The sequence below is a fragment of the Colletotrichum gloeosporioides genome, assembly GCF_011800055.1.
Source record: "Colletotrichum gloeosporioides strain Lc1 chromosome Unknown consensus_75, whole genome shotgun sequence".
Lineage (NCBI taxonomy): Eukaryota > Fungi > Ascomycota > Sordariomycetes > Glomerellales > Glomerellaceae > Colletotrichum > Colletotrichum gloeosporioides.
The window spans coordinates 84,190-98,585 of record NW_025544720.1 but is presented as its reverse complement, the minus strand read 5'-3'; the positions used below and the strand labels follow the sequence as shown (position 1 = coordinate 98,585).

Genomic DNA, 14,396 nt, shown 5'->3' with positions numbered 1-14,396 from the left:
GAAACATGCGCCGTGAAATCTGGCAATGCACTCGCCAACTCGGCTTAATTGTCGCTTAAGCCGCTTGATCGCGAACCCGTATGGTCTGACGTTGATTCCATTGACGTGTCCGGACCCAAGGAATTGTCGCCGCACGTTCTCAGACATTGTCGTCTGAACCAGTCTCACTTCCACGAGGTGTTCGTCTCACTTACCGCGTGCGGGCCTTTGCAACGGGACCTTTCCTCCGATTATTGACCATCTCCATCTCATGTACGTAAGAGGATACTTTTCGCCCGGCGGGCTGGCCTCACCCGCGGACGCCGCCCACCTGCGTGTACCCCGCATCGCCAGAGCAACATGAAATGATGGCCAACCACTAGTGTCAGATCCTAGCCAGGGGTCCTTAGGCGGGTGCTCCCGGGTCGCCGCGTGGCGACAGCTCCGGAGGGCTGGCTGTCAGCATCGGGAGCTCTGCCTGTGCTTCCAGTCGGGGGGGCTGCAAGATTGACTTTGGTCCGTGACAATGTGGCTCGATCATGATGACTTCTATTTGCACTTCTCTATTCTGCTGTTTTCTTCAAGAGTGACCAATTGTCTTCCCCGGTTGCCAAGAAGATTCGAGAGCTCACTGAATTGAGACATCGTGCGTCCCTTGCCCATATCTGGTCCAATGAATAAGCAATTGTATCTCAAGATGGGCATCTGCCGGGCTTGGCGGTATTAGTGTCGGATAAAAGGCCGACAAAGTGGGATCGCATCTCGCGTCGCCTTCTACCATTCAAAGCACGTAAGTAATCTGCCGAGAGCGGGGTGTTGGACTTTGCCCAGGCCAACTGTCTGGGTACACGTATCTGGCTAAACTTGGATATTGCAATAGGGACGATAGTTTCTTCTTCGCTCTTTCTGGGGCTGGCTGAGACCACGATGCGGCTTTTTGTGGAAGTGATAAGAGCCAAGAAAAATGGTGCAATCCTACGCCCTGCATGCGACGGATCGTATCCGATTGAGTATAGTGAGACACCAAACGGAGCCAAAAGATGCGCGGTCGCGGCGCGAAGTTGCCATCGCCTACAGGGCAAGCTATTTGGTCGAGTTCCCACTTTTGATACGGAGTAGGCGCCGAAGGAGCTCTCTTCCTCTCTGGAAATGGCCAAGAGAGCTCCTCCAAGCTGCGAGGAAGCTGTCATGGCCTATTGTTTTCAGCGTTAGTCTGGCCGGCGCAGCCACACATGTGATATGGGGACAGGTGCCGATTGGACCGAGACCCCGCACGACTGCATGAAACTCTAGTGTAGGTCTCACTCTATGGAGACAGTGTTAATCTACAACAATGTGGAAGGAGGATAAGACATGATGAGATGTGGGCGGGTATGTTTACGCCGTGGCAGCGTTGGCTGATCGTGAGGGGCAAGTGCTGTGCCAGTAGCGCGCCTATGCAAGAGCTCTCGTATCCAGGGTCTCGTCCTCTTGGGTGAGAGCTTATAAAAAGGAGGGGTCGAGAGCTCTCAAAAGAGCTTGAGCGCGAACGAGCTTCTGTCCATCTTCAAAGCTGTTCTCACTGACTCCAGCGCTCCACGGAATATCCCCATCTTTCAACTCCATCTCCTCTTAAGGTTATCTGAACATACATCATGGGTGTCTCCACTGAAGTCCCGCAGACCGTCGAGTGGGCGGGGAAGCGCGTCCCCATCTACCCCATGGAGACGGTCGACTTCGGACGAGTCCTTTCCCAGGAGCCCGCTGAGCTCGAGAACCTGCTCCGATGCTGTCGCGAGTCCGGCTTCTTTTACCTGGACCTCGACAGCCTCGATGGCCAGAGATTCCTCGACGACCAGCATCAGACGCTGAAGATGATGCACCGCTACTTCGACCACCCCATCGAGGAGAAGAACGAGCTCGGCCTCGTCACCGCACACCTTGGGTAAGTAGCATATGCCTAATCCGCAAACGAAAGCAGTGGTCAGACTAACAAGCCAACTAGCTACGAGGGCGTCGGCTCCCGCACCGGCGGTCTTCCCAACACCAGAGACGGATATGAGATGTTCAAGGTGAGATCGGCATCATCCCCGCTCCGCCACTTACGCAAGTCACTTACACAACCCGAAGGTTTCCAGAGACGAGATCCAGCGCAAGGACCCCAAGTTCCCCGCCATCCTCAAGAACGACACCGACAAGCGCGTTCTCCGCAATGCCATCTCCGGCTCCAACATCGTCACCAAGGCGATCCTCTCCGGTCTCTCCTCCGCGATGGGCCTCACCGGCGCCTCACGCTACGAAAACGCCCACCGCAACGACCGCCCCTCCACCTCCACTCTGGCCATGATGCACTACGTCCCGGCCGACCCTCTCAAGGACAAGGAGATCGGCCACCAGAAGCACACCGATATCTCCTCCCTGACCCTCCTCTTCGCCGAGGAGTGGGGCCTGCAGATCCGCCCTCCCGGAACCAAGGAGTTCGGCTTCGTCGCGCCCAAGCCCGGCTGCGCCATCATCAACGTCGGCGACTCGCTGCGCTTTGCCAGTGGCCACACCTTCATGTCGTGCATTCACCGTGTTGTGCCCTTCCGCCCCGATGAGCACCGCTACTCTATCGCTTACTTCCTCCGTGCCGAGAACGACACCATGTTCAAGGACAGCGAGGGCCGCTACATCACTGCTGGCCAGTGGCACGACGAGAAGTTCTTCCTGTTCAAGGCCACTCCCGACATCCAGGCTCTTGCCCCGCCGTCTATGCTGTACGGCGGCATGTCTGCCGATGAGGAGTGGACCCCGTACTCCCAGCCTGAGCTGGCCAAGGCGAAGGTTGAGGACGTACAGAAGGAGCCCTTGGTTAAGGAGGCCCTCGTCGAGGCTCACTAAGCAAAGCGTTGATGAATGAGGGGAAACAAACTTGAAACTTGTCCCTTGATCAGCCGTAAACAATATAAATAGTCAAATGAATACATGCACATTGTTTGTGTAAAAGCACTATGTTCAATCATTGATGCACTGGAAATAAAGCTACCAGATGATGCGACCGTGACGCCAATGACCCACTCTCTTGGTTGATGTGCTCATGATTTGAACACGGCCGAGATGTACCGAAAGAAGAGAGAAATCGCTATTGAGGTTGATGTACAATTCACCAAAGTGAACTCATTGACCGCGACTGAGAACAACAGTCATTCAGTCCACACACGTTCGATACCCGATCACTGACGAAACGAGAATTTCTCGACCCCTCCTCCAACATGCCGAGCTCCGGTGAGCTGGCCTGGATTCTCTTAGCTCACTTAGTCTACCTAGGTAACTGTAGGCGAGCTCTTCCGTCACCAACATCCCTGTCTTCCAGGGGGCCCAGCCCCTCAAGGTGCTCGTATCGAACACCTCCCGCTGAAATAAACATGCCCATCCCTCGACTCTTCGTTGGCTCTGTCGTCCAAGCCAAATTGTCCTAGCAGACGACTCTGCCGTCGAATCAGCAGCTCATGTTCGCCGGAAAGAATGAGCTTCCTCCCTACAGCGCCATTGGCGAGAACCCCGCCGCCAGCTCTGTGAGGGGTTGGAACTCCCATCTCCAATTACCCCGCAGGTCGCGATTTCTGCGCGTGTTTGGGTTGGCCTGCCTCGCGTTCATCGTCTACGCGCAATGGCGGCAAATATCACCCATCGGAAGATCTTCGAACTCAGAATCCAACTTGCATGGCCTCTCAATCGCGCAACTAGAAGAGGATCTTGCAACATGCGCCAAACTGCATCACAACCCAGTGGATCCCGCCGGGTACGGGCGGGCAAGGAACTCCCGATATGTTGACGGCCACCGGCCCACCCTCATCAAAAACGCAACGGTCTGGACCGGAGAGCCGGTCAAGGGAACAGCGAACTTCAGCTGGATACAGGCAGATGTGTTTGTGGAGTTTGGTCTCATAAAAAACGTCGCCAAATCAATTGCGGTGAAAGAGTTGCCTGAGGATGTTTTGGTCTACGACGCGAAAGGTCGCCCACTCACTGCCGGTATCATCGACATGCACAGCCATGCTGCGGTACACTCTCTACCGACCATACACGGCAATGAGGATGTCAGCGAACTTTCAAAGGACATCACGCCCTATGTCAGGATAATTGACGGCATCCAGCCGACGGATAATCAGCTTCAGGTCATCAAGTCCGGGGGCGTGACGACGTCACTGATCCTCCCTGGCTCCAGCAACAACATCGGCGGAGAGGCCTTCCCGATCAAGCATGCCGTCGGACAACAGGATGGGCGAAATGAAACGAGTGTTATCGATATGCTGGCAGACCCGGATCGGACCTGGCGTTACATGAAGATGGCTTGCGGTGAAAACGCCAAGCAGATCCACGGCAAAGTTGGCGAGCGTGGGCCGTACAGTCGCCTAGGGGAGAGCTGGGAACTTCGCCAAGCTTTTGAGCAAGCTACGAAGTTGAAGCGGGAGCAAGATGATTGGTGCCGAAATGCTGCCCATGGGCTGGATAATGTCAAGACGTATCTCCCTTTCGAGCTGGAATGGGAGGGGCTGGTCGCTCTCTTGAGAGGTCAGGTCCACGTTCATACCCACTGTTACACCATCAACGACCTCGAAGCCTTTGTCGATCATACCAATGAGTTTAAGTTCCCAATCAGGGCTTTTCATCACGCTCACCAAACTCATCTTGTGCCTGATGTGAGTCCTCTTTTGCACTGGTAAGATGGACTATAACTGACTTGGCTTGGTCCTACAGATACTGAAGCGGGCTTGGGGTGATGATCCACCAGCATCAGCCCTCTTCGCCGATAATATGTGGTACAAGGCCGAGGCCGCCATAGGTTCCGAATATGCCGGCAAGCATCTCTATGATGCGGGTCTCGTTCCCATCTACGTCAGCGACAACCCGGTTCTCAACGCCCAGCATGTCGTCTTCGAAGCCGCTAAAGCCTACAAGTATGGGCTGCCATATCACGCAGCGCTTGCATCGGTAACAACGGCCCCGGCTGAGCGACTCGGTCTTGGTGAGCGCCTAGGCAAGATCAAGTCTGGGTATGACGCCGACATCGTGATCTGGGACAGCGATCCCTTGAGTGTTGGTGCGACCCCTGTCCAGGTCTGGATTGATGGCACGGCTCAGTATGAGAGTCCATTCGAACTGAAGAAGCCGTTCGAAGGGACGCTTGTACCGGATGAGGACCTCGGAAATATCGAGGACGAGTCAGCTGTGATCAACGGCGACGTGGTCTTCACTGGTATCTCAAAGGTTCTCATGTCTGTCAAAAAAGCAGGCGACTCCGCTGATGGAGAGATCTACAACGTGGCCGTCTCCAATGGCAAGATCACTTGTGTCGGAATCTGCGACCGTGAGCTCGAGACCGCGTCCAAGGTCAAAGGTGCCGTGATCCACATCAAGAACGGACATCTCTCCCCAGCTTTTACCGCCTTTGGCTCGACGCTAGGTCTGAACTACATTGAGACCGAGAGTGTCACGGACAACGGAGCAGACGGGGGTCGCTTCAGCCGCGGGGTCGATGGTCTCGCGCTCGATACAGAGAAACTCCGTGTTGCCCATCGATACGGTGTTACAAGGGCTATCTCGGCCCCGAAGTTCGCCGGCATCGCGACCCACCACGGCACCAGTGCGGGGTTCCTGACCGGAGCGGAGACGGTACTTGACTCTGGGGCCGTCTTTGCTCGAGATGCCGCGCTACACTACACGCTCGACCTCTCAGCTAAACGGGGGGTCGATGGAATCTCGTCTATGTCTGCAGCCGTCGGTGACCTGCGCAACAAACTCTTGAGAGCCGTGGCCTCACTGGCGTCTGAAAATCCCATCAACTTTGAAGAGAAGTACTCAGAGGCTTCATTCCTTCGTGAGGTGATACGAGGAAAGATGGCTCTCGCAATTACTGTTCATAGCGCCGATACCATCGCAGCCCTGTTGGATGTGAAGTCTTCAATCGAAGACACAATCAAAGAGGCCCATCTGGGCGGCAGCCGTTTAAGGCTTGTCGTTGTCGGCGGCGCGGAAGCGCATCTTGTTGCCGAACAGCTCGCATTAGCTGGCGTGGGTATCATCCTCGCTCCGTCGCAATCTTTTGCAGTTTCGTGGGATCAACGAAGGGCTCTTACAGGAGCTCCTCTGACCAACGGGACGGCGATCGACATTCTCGTCAACGCGGGGGTACTGACGGCCATCGGCCTTGAGGAAGATTGGCTCATTCGCGACTTGGGACTTCTAGCCGGGGTTGCATACGCCAATGGGGGACACAGGATAAGTGAGACGGCGGCACTTGATCTGGTCAGCCGCAATATCTATGACATGCTGGACTTAGCGTACGAGGAGCGAGATCATTTCGTAATATCATCGGGCCATCCACTTGAGATTGGTTCCAGGGTAAAAGCTGTTGGAAACGGGCAAAGGTGTTGGCGTGTATGAGTATGAAGGTCATCTATTCTGCTTTACGAACATTGTTCATTCACAAAAGCCTTGTACATTCCTGGATACGCGGTTGCTGCAGAACCGCAAATCATCCGTTTGCCTCTAGGACGAACTCGGGTTGCGGGCTTTGAGACGTGCCCCGACGTGGCCCGAAGGATGCAGAGTTCCCAGGCCAAAGGTTCTCAAGCTCATGCCCGTCTCCCCACGCACCGCCTTATCAGAAGTGATGCCACAATCGTACAAGGTAATGAAATGGGCAACACATCCTATGAGGATGCGCTTCGCAAGGAATCGCCCCGGGCACATGTGTGCTCCGCCTCCAAATGGCAGCCATGATCCCGACTTGCCGTTGATGCTGTAGACAAACTCTCCGCTGCTGGTCTTCTCAGGCAAGAGGAATCTCCCTGGCCAGAATTCCTCCGGCGGATGGGTTTTGGCAGCCCCAGTGCACCAAACAGCGGGATTCATGTGCTCAGTAGTCGAGTTGACGAAGAACAACCGATGCCCGGGAACGAGAGAGCCCCGCACGTTCACTCCATCGACAGGTGTTTTGCGAGGGATGATACCGTGGACTCTAAGGCGAAGTGTCTCGGCAAATATGGCTTGCAAGAAGGGCTTCTTCAAGAGTTTCTCCATGTCGAAACGAGGTCCTCCATCGGAATCTGCGATGCGACAGTCTGCCACTTCTTCCTTCACCACACGCATAAGCTCTGGGTCGCGGCATATCTCCAGAATGGCCCAGAAAGCGGCCGGTGAGGAGTTTGCTGTGCCTCTGCCACATAGTCAGTGTCACGAATTTGTATGAGATGGGACACGCGAGACTTGTACATACCCCCAGAGAAGCCCCAGGTTGTGAGCTGCGATAGAAGAGAAAGGAAATCGGTCGACATCGATGTACATAGCTGTACAATCGCGGAAGAACGCATGGCCCCAGTAAGGATCGAACCCGTCCTCCGAGATGGTGTCGGGGTGGAAGTTCGCAACTGCCCACTCGTTCCATTCTTGAACAGCACGGAGACACCTATCTCGAGCTTGGTATATGCGACTCATCAGGAAGTTAGGAAGGCGGAGAAAAAGAAGGGTAATGTTGTCATGGACGTATTGCCAGTCCTCCAGAAACATTGGGTTCTCTTTCAGCAGGTAAGGCCCACATAGAGTGTCGATAAAAGACCGCACGATCTCCATGTCCAACGACTCTTTCAGATCATGGAGCTCGTGCTCCGTATTGCCCCCGGCCAGGTTACGCATGTTCTTCGCCAACGCCTCATCGAACCGGTCATTGAAACCCTTCGTACCTGGGCCGGAGAGGAGGTTGCTGATGTGGTGATGACTGCGGGCTCCAAAGTCATTGCGGACCTCTTCTTCACCATGCTTGGATGGGCCATCTTCTTTTGCCTCTTCTTCTTCTGTCCAGAAAAGGCCGAGGTCTTTCTTAGGCAACAAAAAGACGCGATGGACGAAGATGCCCTGGAAGAAGAAGGTCGAGAGGGACTTGTTTTGGAAGGTGCTGCGAATGTTACTTGCGCCTTGAACGATGTAGCAGCTGAAGTTGAACCACTTGATTTGAAGTGGTGAAGCTCGATGAAATAGGTCGCTGAATGTCAGAAGGGTTAGTCTTGCCTACTATTGATCGGTCTCTACACAAGTGAAAGGCACATACGACACGGTAAGGAACTTGAGGACGTCGAAGACTCCCCTCAAGTGAGACCAAGTGAGAGGAATGAGACTTGATCCCTTCGCAGGCTTCTTGCCAGAACTGATGTGTGGTCGGAATGGGGTGTTCGGAAATGCATATGGCAGAAGGAGGAAGATGAACGAGATTGCAACTATAGTCAGAGCCTTATTTGACTCGACTGGGGGCAGAAACCCACCAAAGGTGGTCGAGTTCTGGACGATGATGGGCAGCCCGGTCCCTCCAGGCGCCACTGAAGCCATAACGAAAAGATGCAAGGCCTTTCAGGGGATTCTCGTGCACAGGACAAAGCGCACGTTTCCATGCCTTGCATCTAAATGTCAACCACTGCATTTTATATATACGCCATATGCCTTCGCCCACCCACGCAACTGTCGGAGCCCGATCCATCAATGAGTTCTGCGAGTTGCTGAATCCTGTACTAGTTCTGTAATGTTAACAAGGGTTCATAAATGAGGGGCACTGTATGCTGCCAAGGTGTTTCGACTGCCAAGATGCCTGCAAAAAATGCTTCGTCGGGAGTTAATAGGAAGAAGCCGGCGCGGGTTTCCCATCCCGCGCGGAAGATCGTGAAGACGGGCTGGACACAGAGCTCAATACGGTAAATTCCCCATCTTATCAATCAAATTTGATCTTATCAGATGGGGATCAATGTAACGATCCCCATCATTACTCGCAACTGCTCCACGGCAGAGTCTTTAGCGTTGCACGATGGTCTCCAGTGATAGCATCCGCGATAGCAAACCTACGTCAATGCATCTCAATTTGAGTCTGGCCCATGCCTCTTTATGTTGAAACCCATTTTATCCTCGAATAAGGTGGTATGAAGCCCACCTGGTCCGCATGGGAGCTGAAATACGCGAGCATTTGCCTTGTCGCTCATTGGTGGTTAATGGAAAATCTAGCCCTTGCCCCTGAACCATGCCCTGCTCTGGCATCGTGGGCCATGCAAGGTTGATGTGCCTAAGACTGTTGTCAAAACGATCATCCGTGAGATTTTCTTGATTCTGGAAGCTGCTTGTTAAAAGCAGAGTAGTTTGCGTCCCGGATGAAGGTGGAGGCCGCTCGCTTAGATGGCAATGAAGTCGGGAAATGTATCCCGACATCTGAACGGCGAGCTTTTGGCATCAGAATTTTTGTCTTCGCGCCCCGCGCATTCCGATGACCAGAAAGTCAGCGAAGTTGTATGTACCGTTGGAGGAGCTCGTTCTCACTCGCCTTCAACTTTACGCTACAAACTAGCTTATTTCATCCGACAATGATGGAAACGGTGACAGCAACGGCCTGGAATAGGCTCACGTTTGCTATCGGTGCCATCTCAGTCTTTGCTGTGATTGTGCGCTTCCTATATCGAGGATATCGACAACGAAGCTTCTATCGAGATTTGGTAAGTCAAGAGCGCCCGCTAGACTAATCATTGTCAAAAACTAAGATTGGTCACAGCCAGGCCCGCCTCACAGCTGGCTCCTCGGGCATCTCAAGGCAGTCGGCGATGTTGCCGGAATACTGCCTCCCAACTGTCATCCGCAAGCTTACTACACCGAGCTCGCACGGCGACACAATCTCGATGGCATCTTCTACCTTGATCTATGGCCAATTGGCCCTCCAAGCGTAATCTTGACGCGGCCTGAGTTGTGCGACCAACCTGCGATCATCAAATGTGCTGTTCGTCACCCTGTTGCGGACGACACACTCACGCCAGTGGTTGGGCATGGTGGCATCGCTAACTCGAATGGGCCTCTATGGAAGAAGTCGCACACCATATTGTTGCCGGCATTCTCTTGGGCGAACATCCGCTCCTTGTCGAGCTTGATGGCTGAGGAGTGCATGCCATTCAGAAGCCTGCTGGATAAGCTGTCTGAAACCGGTGAGGCGTTCTCTCTGGAGGATGTAGCAGCGAAGCTTGTCTTCGATATCATCTTTCGTATCATCTTCAACTTTCCTCTCAACGCTCAGACGGATGGAAGCCAGGATCTTGATCATCTGCGAGAGTTGATGGCGTTCGCGGAAAGCCAGAGCGACCCGGCTGTCATGCTCAACCCGTTCGCCCGTTTGAAGATCTGGTGGCGGAGGAAGAAGGTCTCCAAGCAGCTTGACATTTCAATGACCAAGAAAGTGCGAGAACGCTTTGTGGCATTGCGTCAAAACGAAATCATATCATCCCGAAGAAGTGCGCAGTCCATCTTGGACTTGATGCTGCGCGAGCACCTCCCGACTCCATCAGAAGCAAGCAAAGAACGACCAGATGCTCGGAATCTGTCAGAAGTTGATGAGGCTGTGATTCTATCCAAGTGAGTTAAAACCTGCTGTATCCATACAAGTACTGTCTAATCCATGGCCAGCATCAAGAATCTGCTCGTAGGGGGACATGGAACGACGACAGACACGATTTGTGTAAGCTTAACCAGATCCTCCAATTACTATGGACGTTCAACCTTCTCACAGCAGCTTCCCAGTTTTCCTTTATGCTTCTTTCTAAGGCACCGGCGGTGGTCGAAATCATGCTCCAGGAGCACAGAGATATTCTAGGGTCCGATTTTGACAGCATCGTGAGCTCTATTGCAAACAACCCAGAAAGGTTACAGACGCTGCCATACACCGAGGCTGTTATCAAAGAGATCCTGAGGCTATTTCCAATCGGATTCACGGTTAGACAGGCCGCCCCACAAGCAACGGTGAGCCATAATGGCGAGACATTCCCCATAGATAATGGCTTGATGGTTTGCATGAACGGCCATGATCTACACTACAATCCCGAATTCTTCCCAAATCCCACGGAGTTCTCACCTGAACGGTGGCTGGGTCCCAATGAGATTCCAAGATCCCAGTTCAGAACCTTTGGGAGGGGTTTGAGGTCATGTATGGGAGAAAACCTTGCCATGAATGAATTGAAGATCATCTTCTCGCTGATCTTGGTGGACTTTACTTTCAAGTGCTACGGGTTGGCGCCGAGTACGAAAACCACAACTTCGTATACGGATTTGGATCAAACGTACGGAGATATTATTTTTCAAGAGCTGGGACTAGAGGCAAAGCCTCGAGGTGGGATGATGATGACTGTTCAAAGACGACAATAGGACTAGGCTATCTGAAAAGCTGTGATTCAGAAAGTTGAACCCCCCGTTAAATGTATCCCGCGAATACGAGCTTCCATTCAGTCCCTGTACTTCAGATCGCCAACATTTCGACTGGAATTAGTGCGCCCCTGAGAACGTCTCCCTCTTTCAAAATTCGAGTTTAAAATGGACATACAGGGAACAGGGTCAAGGCTGCTGTATCAAGTGCCGTGTAAACGATGCTGGTCTCGCCAGGCTTCTGCCCGAGCTGATCTCCCAACTTATTATGTCACAAACAAGCTTCGTGGGAAACGCTTTCCGATCCTTGTCGTTGTCGTATCAGAGTTTGTGGGGTATTCGCTAACATTTCCGTCTGCCTGCCTGTGTAGACTCGAATCTGACAAGGCTTTGAATGATGGATGAGTAAACTGCCGACTACATCATTGTCAGTCATCTATCCACTGGCCTTTCAGCCTGTATAACCTTTCGAGACTACTAAAGGCCTCCATGCTTCAGCACGTAACTATTACGCAGTTTCGTTTGAGCCTCGGGGAACATCACTATGCGGAAAGTAAGTCTGTGAATTACGCACAGTTAGACTTCCTTGTGATGGTAGTGAGACAAATCGCTTTGATTTCTCGCTGCAGTCACAACGTCAAGTTGCTGGATGTGCATCCTACTTAAAGCCTCAGGTAGTTAGAATGAGCAATGGGATGTGTCGTGGCTGCACTGTAGATACTAGGTACCTGTCGTATGAGACTGTCCTAAATGCTACACATATTTTCAAGCCAAAGACGCCATGCGTGAGGACTTGCTTCCGTTTTCGTCAACGACTGCTTACTGGTGGCCAGAGTTCATACGAGTTCGAAAGTAGATCTCGAGCCTACAGTCTATACCCGTCAAGCATCATACCCTACGCATTGAAGATAGACCGTGCTATCGACGGTGATGATGTCTGATACAAGGCAGCCGATCCAGTCACTACCTCGACAAAATAGAGTTTCAATGGTCGAAAGCCTGAAATCGAGACGCCGGATCCCACTTGAGAGGTCATGTAAATCACCATACAGGGTTGTATCGATAACCTACGCAGCTATTTATTGGTCCTTTGACATGATCTCAATGTCCGCGCCTTGCTCTCCCACCGGCAAGGCGACCAGTTCCCTCTCCGACGCGTCTCCCATTGTGCCGCTCTCCCACCGGCCCGAAGATTTATAAGCAATTGCATGCATGACATTGAGAGTTCTTCATAGGCAATTTGGTAAACGAAAATCAAGTCACGAAGTGTGTGTTCAGCACATCAGAAATCAGACGTCTATCCCTTAGCAACCCAGGTCTTGGCGAGAGAGTGGCATTTATCGAGAAGCGGAAGAGAATACCCAAGGATCCATAGACGCCCTTACCTCAACGACGAGTAGCACAAAATGAGAGATCGCGCATTTACTGAATCACGCATGACTGAGGTCTAAGAAATAAGTCACCTCCCCGGAGCACCAAGCGTGCAATTCAACTTGAAGAGGAGGTGGTATTTTGACGTCAGCGGAAGGCGTTCTATCAGGCAGCCATTATCCCATCCCACTCGGCCTCCCACCCGATCCATTATTATGTTAGTCGACAATGGTTGCTAAGCATGGAAAGAATCGTTGAACGGCGAGGGGAAGACTGGGTATTTCCTATGATGTGGAATCGCCGATTCCAACATTTAAAAGGAGGAGGTCTGAATCGGGAGATCGGAAATGCTTCACAGATCACACTTTCAACACGAGAAGTACCACTGAGAATATCTGACCGAAGTCATCTGGTTTTATTACGATGGCCAATACACTCTTTCTAAGCTTGGCCGCCGCTATTGGACTTTTTGCAACGGCTTCATCTCTCTCTACGGAGACTGTTCCCCTCGTGGTCGAAAGAGCTCCTTCGAATGTTAGGCCATACGTACTTCGATACTCTACCGGAGATGCTTATCAAATTGGCGCCGACATATACAGGGTCCTGGTGACAGAGCAGTCTTCAGGTGGCGCTTTCACCTTGTTTACGGAAAGCGGAAGGGAGAATCTCCAGATAACCACGCACCGCCACCAACGCTACTACGAAACCTTCTTCGCAGTCCGCGGAGGCATGACGATGTGGATAAATGGAGAAACGCGCGCACTACAGGCGTCGGACTTCGCTACTGTCCCTCAGAACCAAAACCACTCATTCCAATTCACAGAGCCCGATACCTTGATGGCGAGCTTCATAGCACCAGGGGGTTTTGAAAAGTGGATTTACAACGTCTCGGAACCCTTTTCGAGCGAGTTCGATGCACCGTTCCCGCCGGATCGACCACTGCCTTATCCCGTGGGCAAGATCGTTGCTGCATCAGCTGACGGAAGCTTCGACATTACGATTGCCCCAGATGCGGCCTTGTCGCACAACGTGACAAACGGTACCTCAAACCCAGGGTTGCCCTGGCATAATGGAAATAACGATTTGCCGGGTAACCCAGATGAGCCGTACTTCGTCGCCAACAATCGGGGCCCAAAATTCCTTCATCGTTCCGAAGGACAGGTTGTCGCGCCTCTAGTGAGCAGGAATGAAACGTCCGGGAATGCTACTATCAGTATTGTCACAATCAGGAGCAGAGCGTTGGATAGCGAAGTGCCGCTGCGGAGGTCGAGCGGGTCACAGGTATTCCTGGTCCTAGACGGGCAGTTGATGATCTCTATGGCAGGGCAGAAGCAGAGTCTCCTTACGGGCGACGTAGCCTTTATCCCCGCTAATACTGAGTACAGCTACTGGAGTGACGTTGCCTTCACTAGACTATATGTTGGGGCGACATCTGGCGATGATGGTTTGACTGATCAGTTGATGAGAGATGCAGAATATTGGGACTTCGCGCTGTATCCTTCGAGCTAAATGGGGTCAAGTCTGAAATTTCATGCGAGAATTGTCGGACGGCATGAGAAAGACCCTAAGGCATATTGGCTCCTACGTGTTGGTCTGGGGTTATTATGGAAGGCGAATGTGAAATAAGTCGAGAGACAACCTGAACATAGCCAGCCATTATTCAAATCGATGGTTTGGAGTGACCTTAATGCCTGGGTCACACACACCCAACTTAAGTCACAATTGGCTACGAGTGGGAAAGCACATGAAGTTCCTAGAACCCCGGCCCGAGTATGTAGCGCTCCCTCCATTTTGCAATAATTCAGACACTACCCGAGAAAAATAATTGTTCAAACTGCCTGTGTTTGTGTAATGCAGAAATGTTGCGA

The 14,396-nt window shown here is 52.4% G+C and overlaps 5 protein-coding genes across 5 annotated transcripts; 4 read left to right on the top strand and 1 right to left on the bottom strand.

Moving 5' to 3' along the window:
* Positions 1 to 1,613: 1,613 nt before the first annotated feature.
* On the top strand, positions 1,614 to 2,841 carry GCG54_00014225 (Oxidoreductase vrtI; the record flags this gene model as incomplete). Its single annotated transcript, XM_045414065.1, has 3 exons — positions 1,614 to 1,903; positions 1,964 to 2,030; positions 2,089 to 2,841. The coding sequence occupies 3 exons, from the start codon at positions 1,614 to 1,616 to the stop codon at positions 2,839 to 2,841; spliced, it is 1,110 nt and encodes a 369-aa protein (XP_045259586.1).
* A 578-nt stretch (positions 2,842 to 3,419) lies between these two features.
* GCG54_00014224 (uncharacterized protein) lies at positions 3,420 to 6,387 on the top strand (the record flags this gene model as incomplete). Its single annotated transcript, XM_045414064.1, has 2 exons — positions 3,420 to 4,643; positions 4,702 to 6,387. Coding segments are annotated over 2 exons (2,910 nt in total), but the record flags the coding sequence as incomplete, so codon positions are not given.
* A 105-nt stretch (positions 6,388 to 6,492) lies between these two features.
* Positions 6,493 to 8,325, bottom strand: GCG54_00014223 (Tryprostatin B 6-hydroxylase; the record flags this gene model as incomplete). Its single annotated transcript, XM_045414063.1, has 3 exons — positions 6,493 to 7,162; positions 7,223 to 7,984; positions 8,051 to 8,325. The coding sequence occupies 3 exons, from the start codon at positions 8,323 to 8,325 to the stop codon at positions 6,493 to 6,495; spliced, it is 1,707 nt and encodes a 568-aa protein (XP_045259584.1).
* Positions 8,326 to 9,341: 1,016 nt separating this feature from the next.
* On the top strand, positions 9,342 to 11,160 carry GCG54_00014222 (putative sterigmatocystin biosynthesis P450 monooxygenase; the record flags this gene model as incomplete). The annotated part of the gene is made up of 4 exons (XM_045414062.1): positions 9,342 to 9,470; positions 9,527 to 10,374; positions 10,426 to 10,441; positions 10,492 to 11,160. The coding sequence occupies 4 exons, from the start codon at positions 9,342 to 9,344 to the stop codon at positions 11,158 to 11,160; spliced, it is 1,662 nt and encodes a 553-aa protein (XP_045259583.1).
* Positions 11,161 to 12,951: 1,791 nt separating this feature from the next.
* On the top strand, positions 12,952 to 14,037 carry GCG54_00014221 (uncharacterized protein; the record flags this gene model as incomplete). The annotated part of the gene is made up of 1 exon (XM_045414061.1): positions 12,952 to 14,037. One exon carries the CDS (start codon positions 12,952 to 12,954, stop codon positions 14,035 to 14,037), a length of 1,086 nt encoding a protein of 361 aa, XP_045259582.1.
* Positions 14,038 to 14,396: the final 359 nt, after the last annotated feature.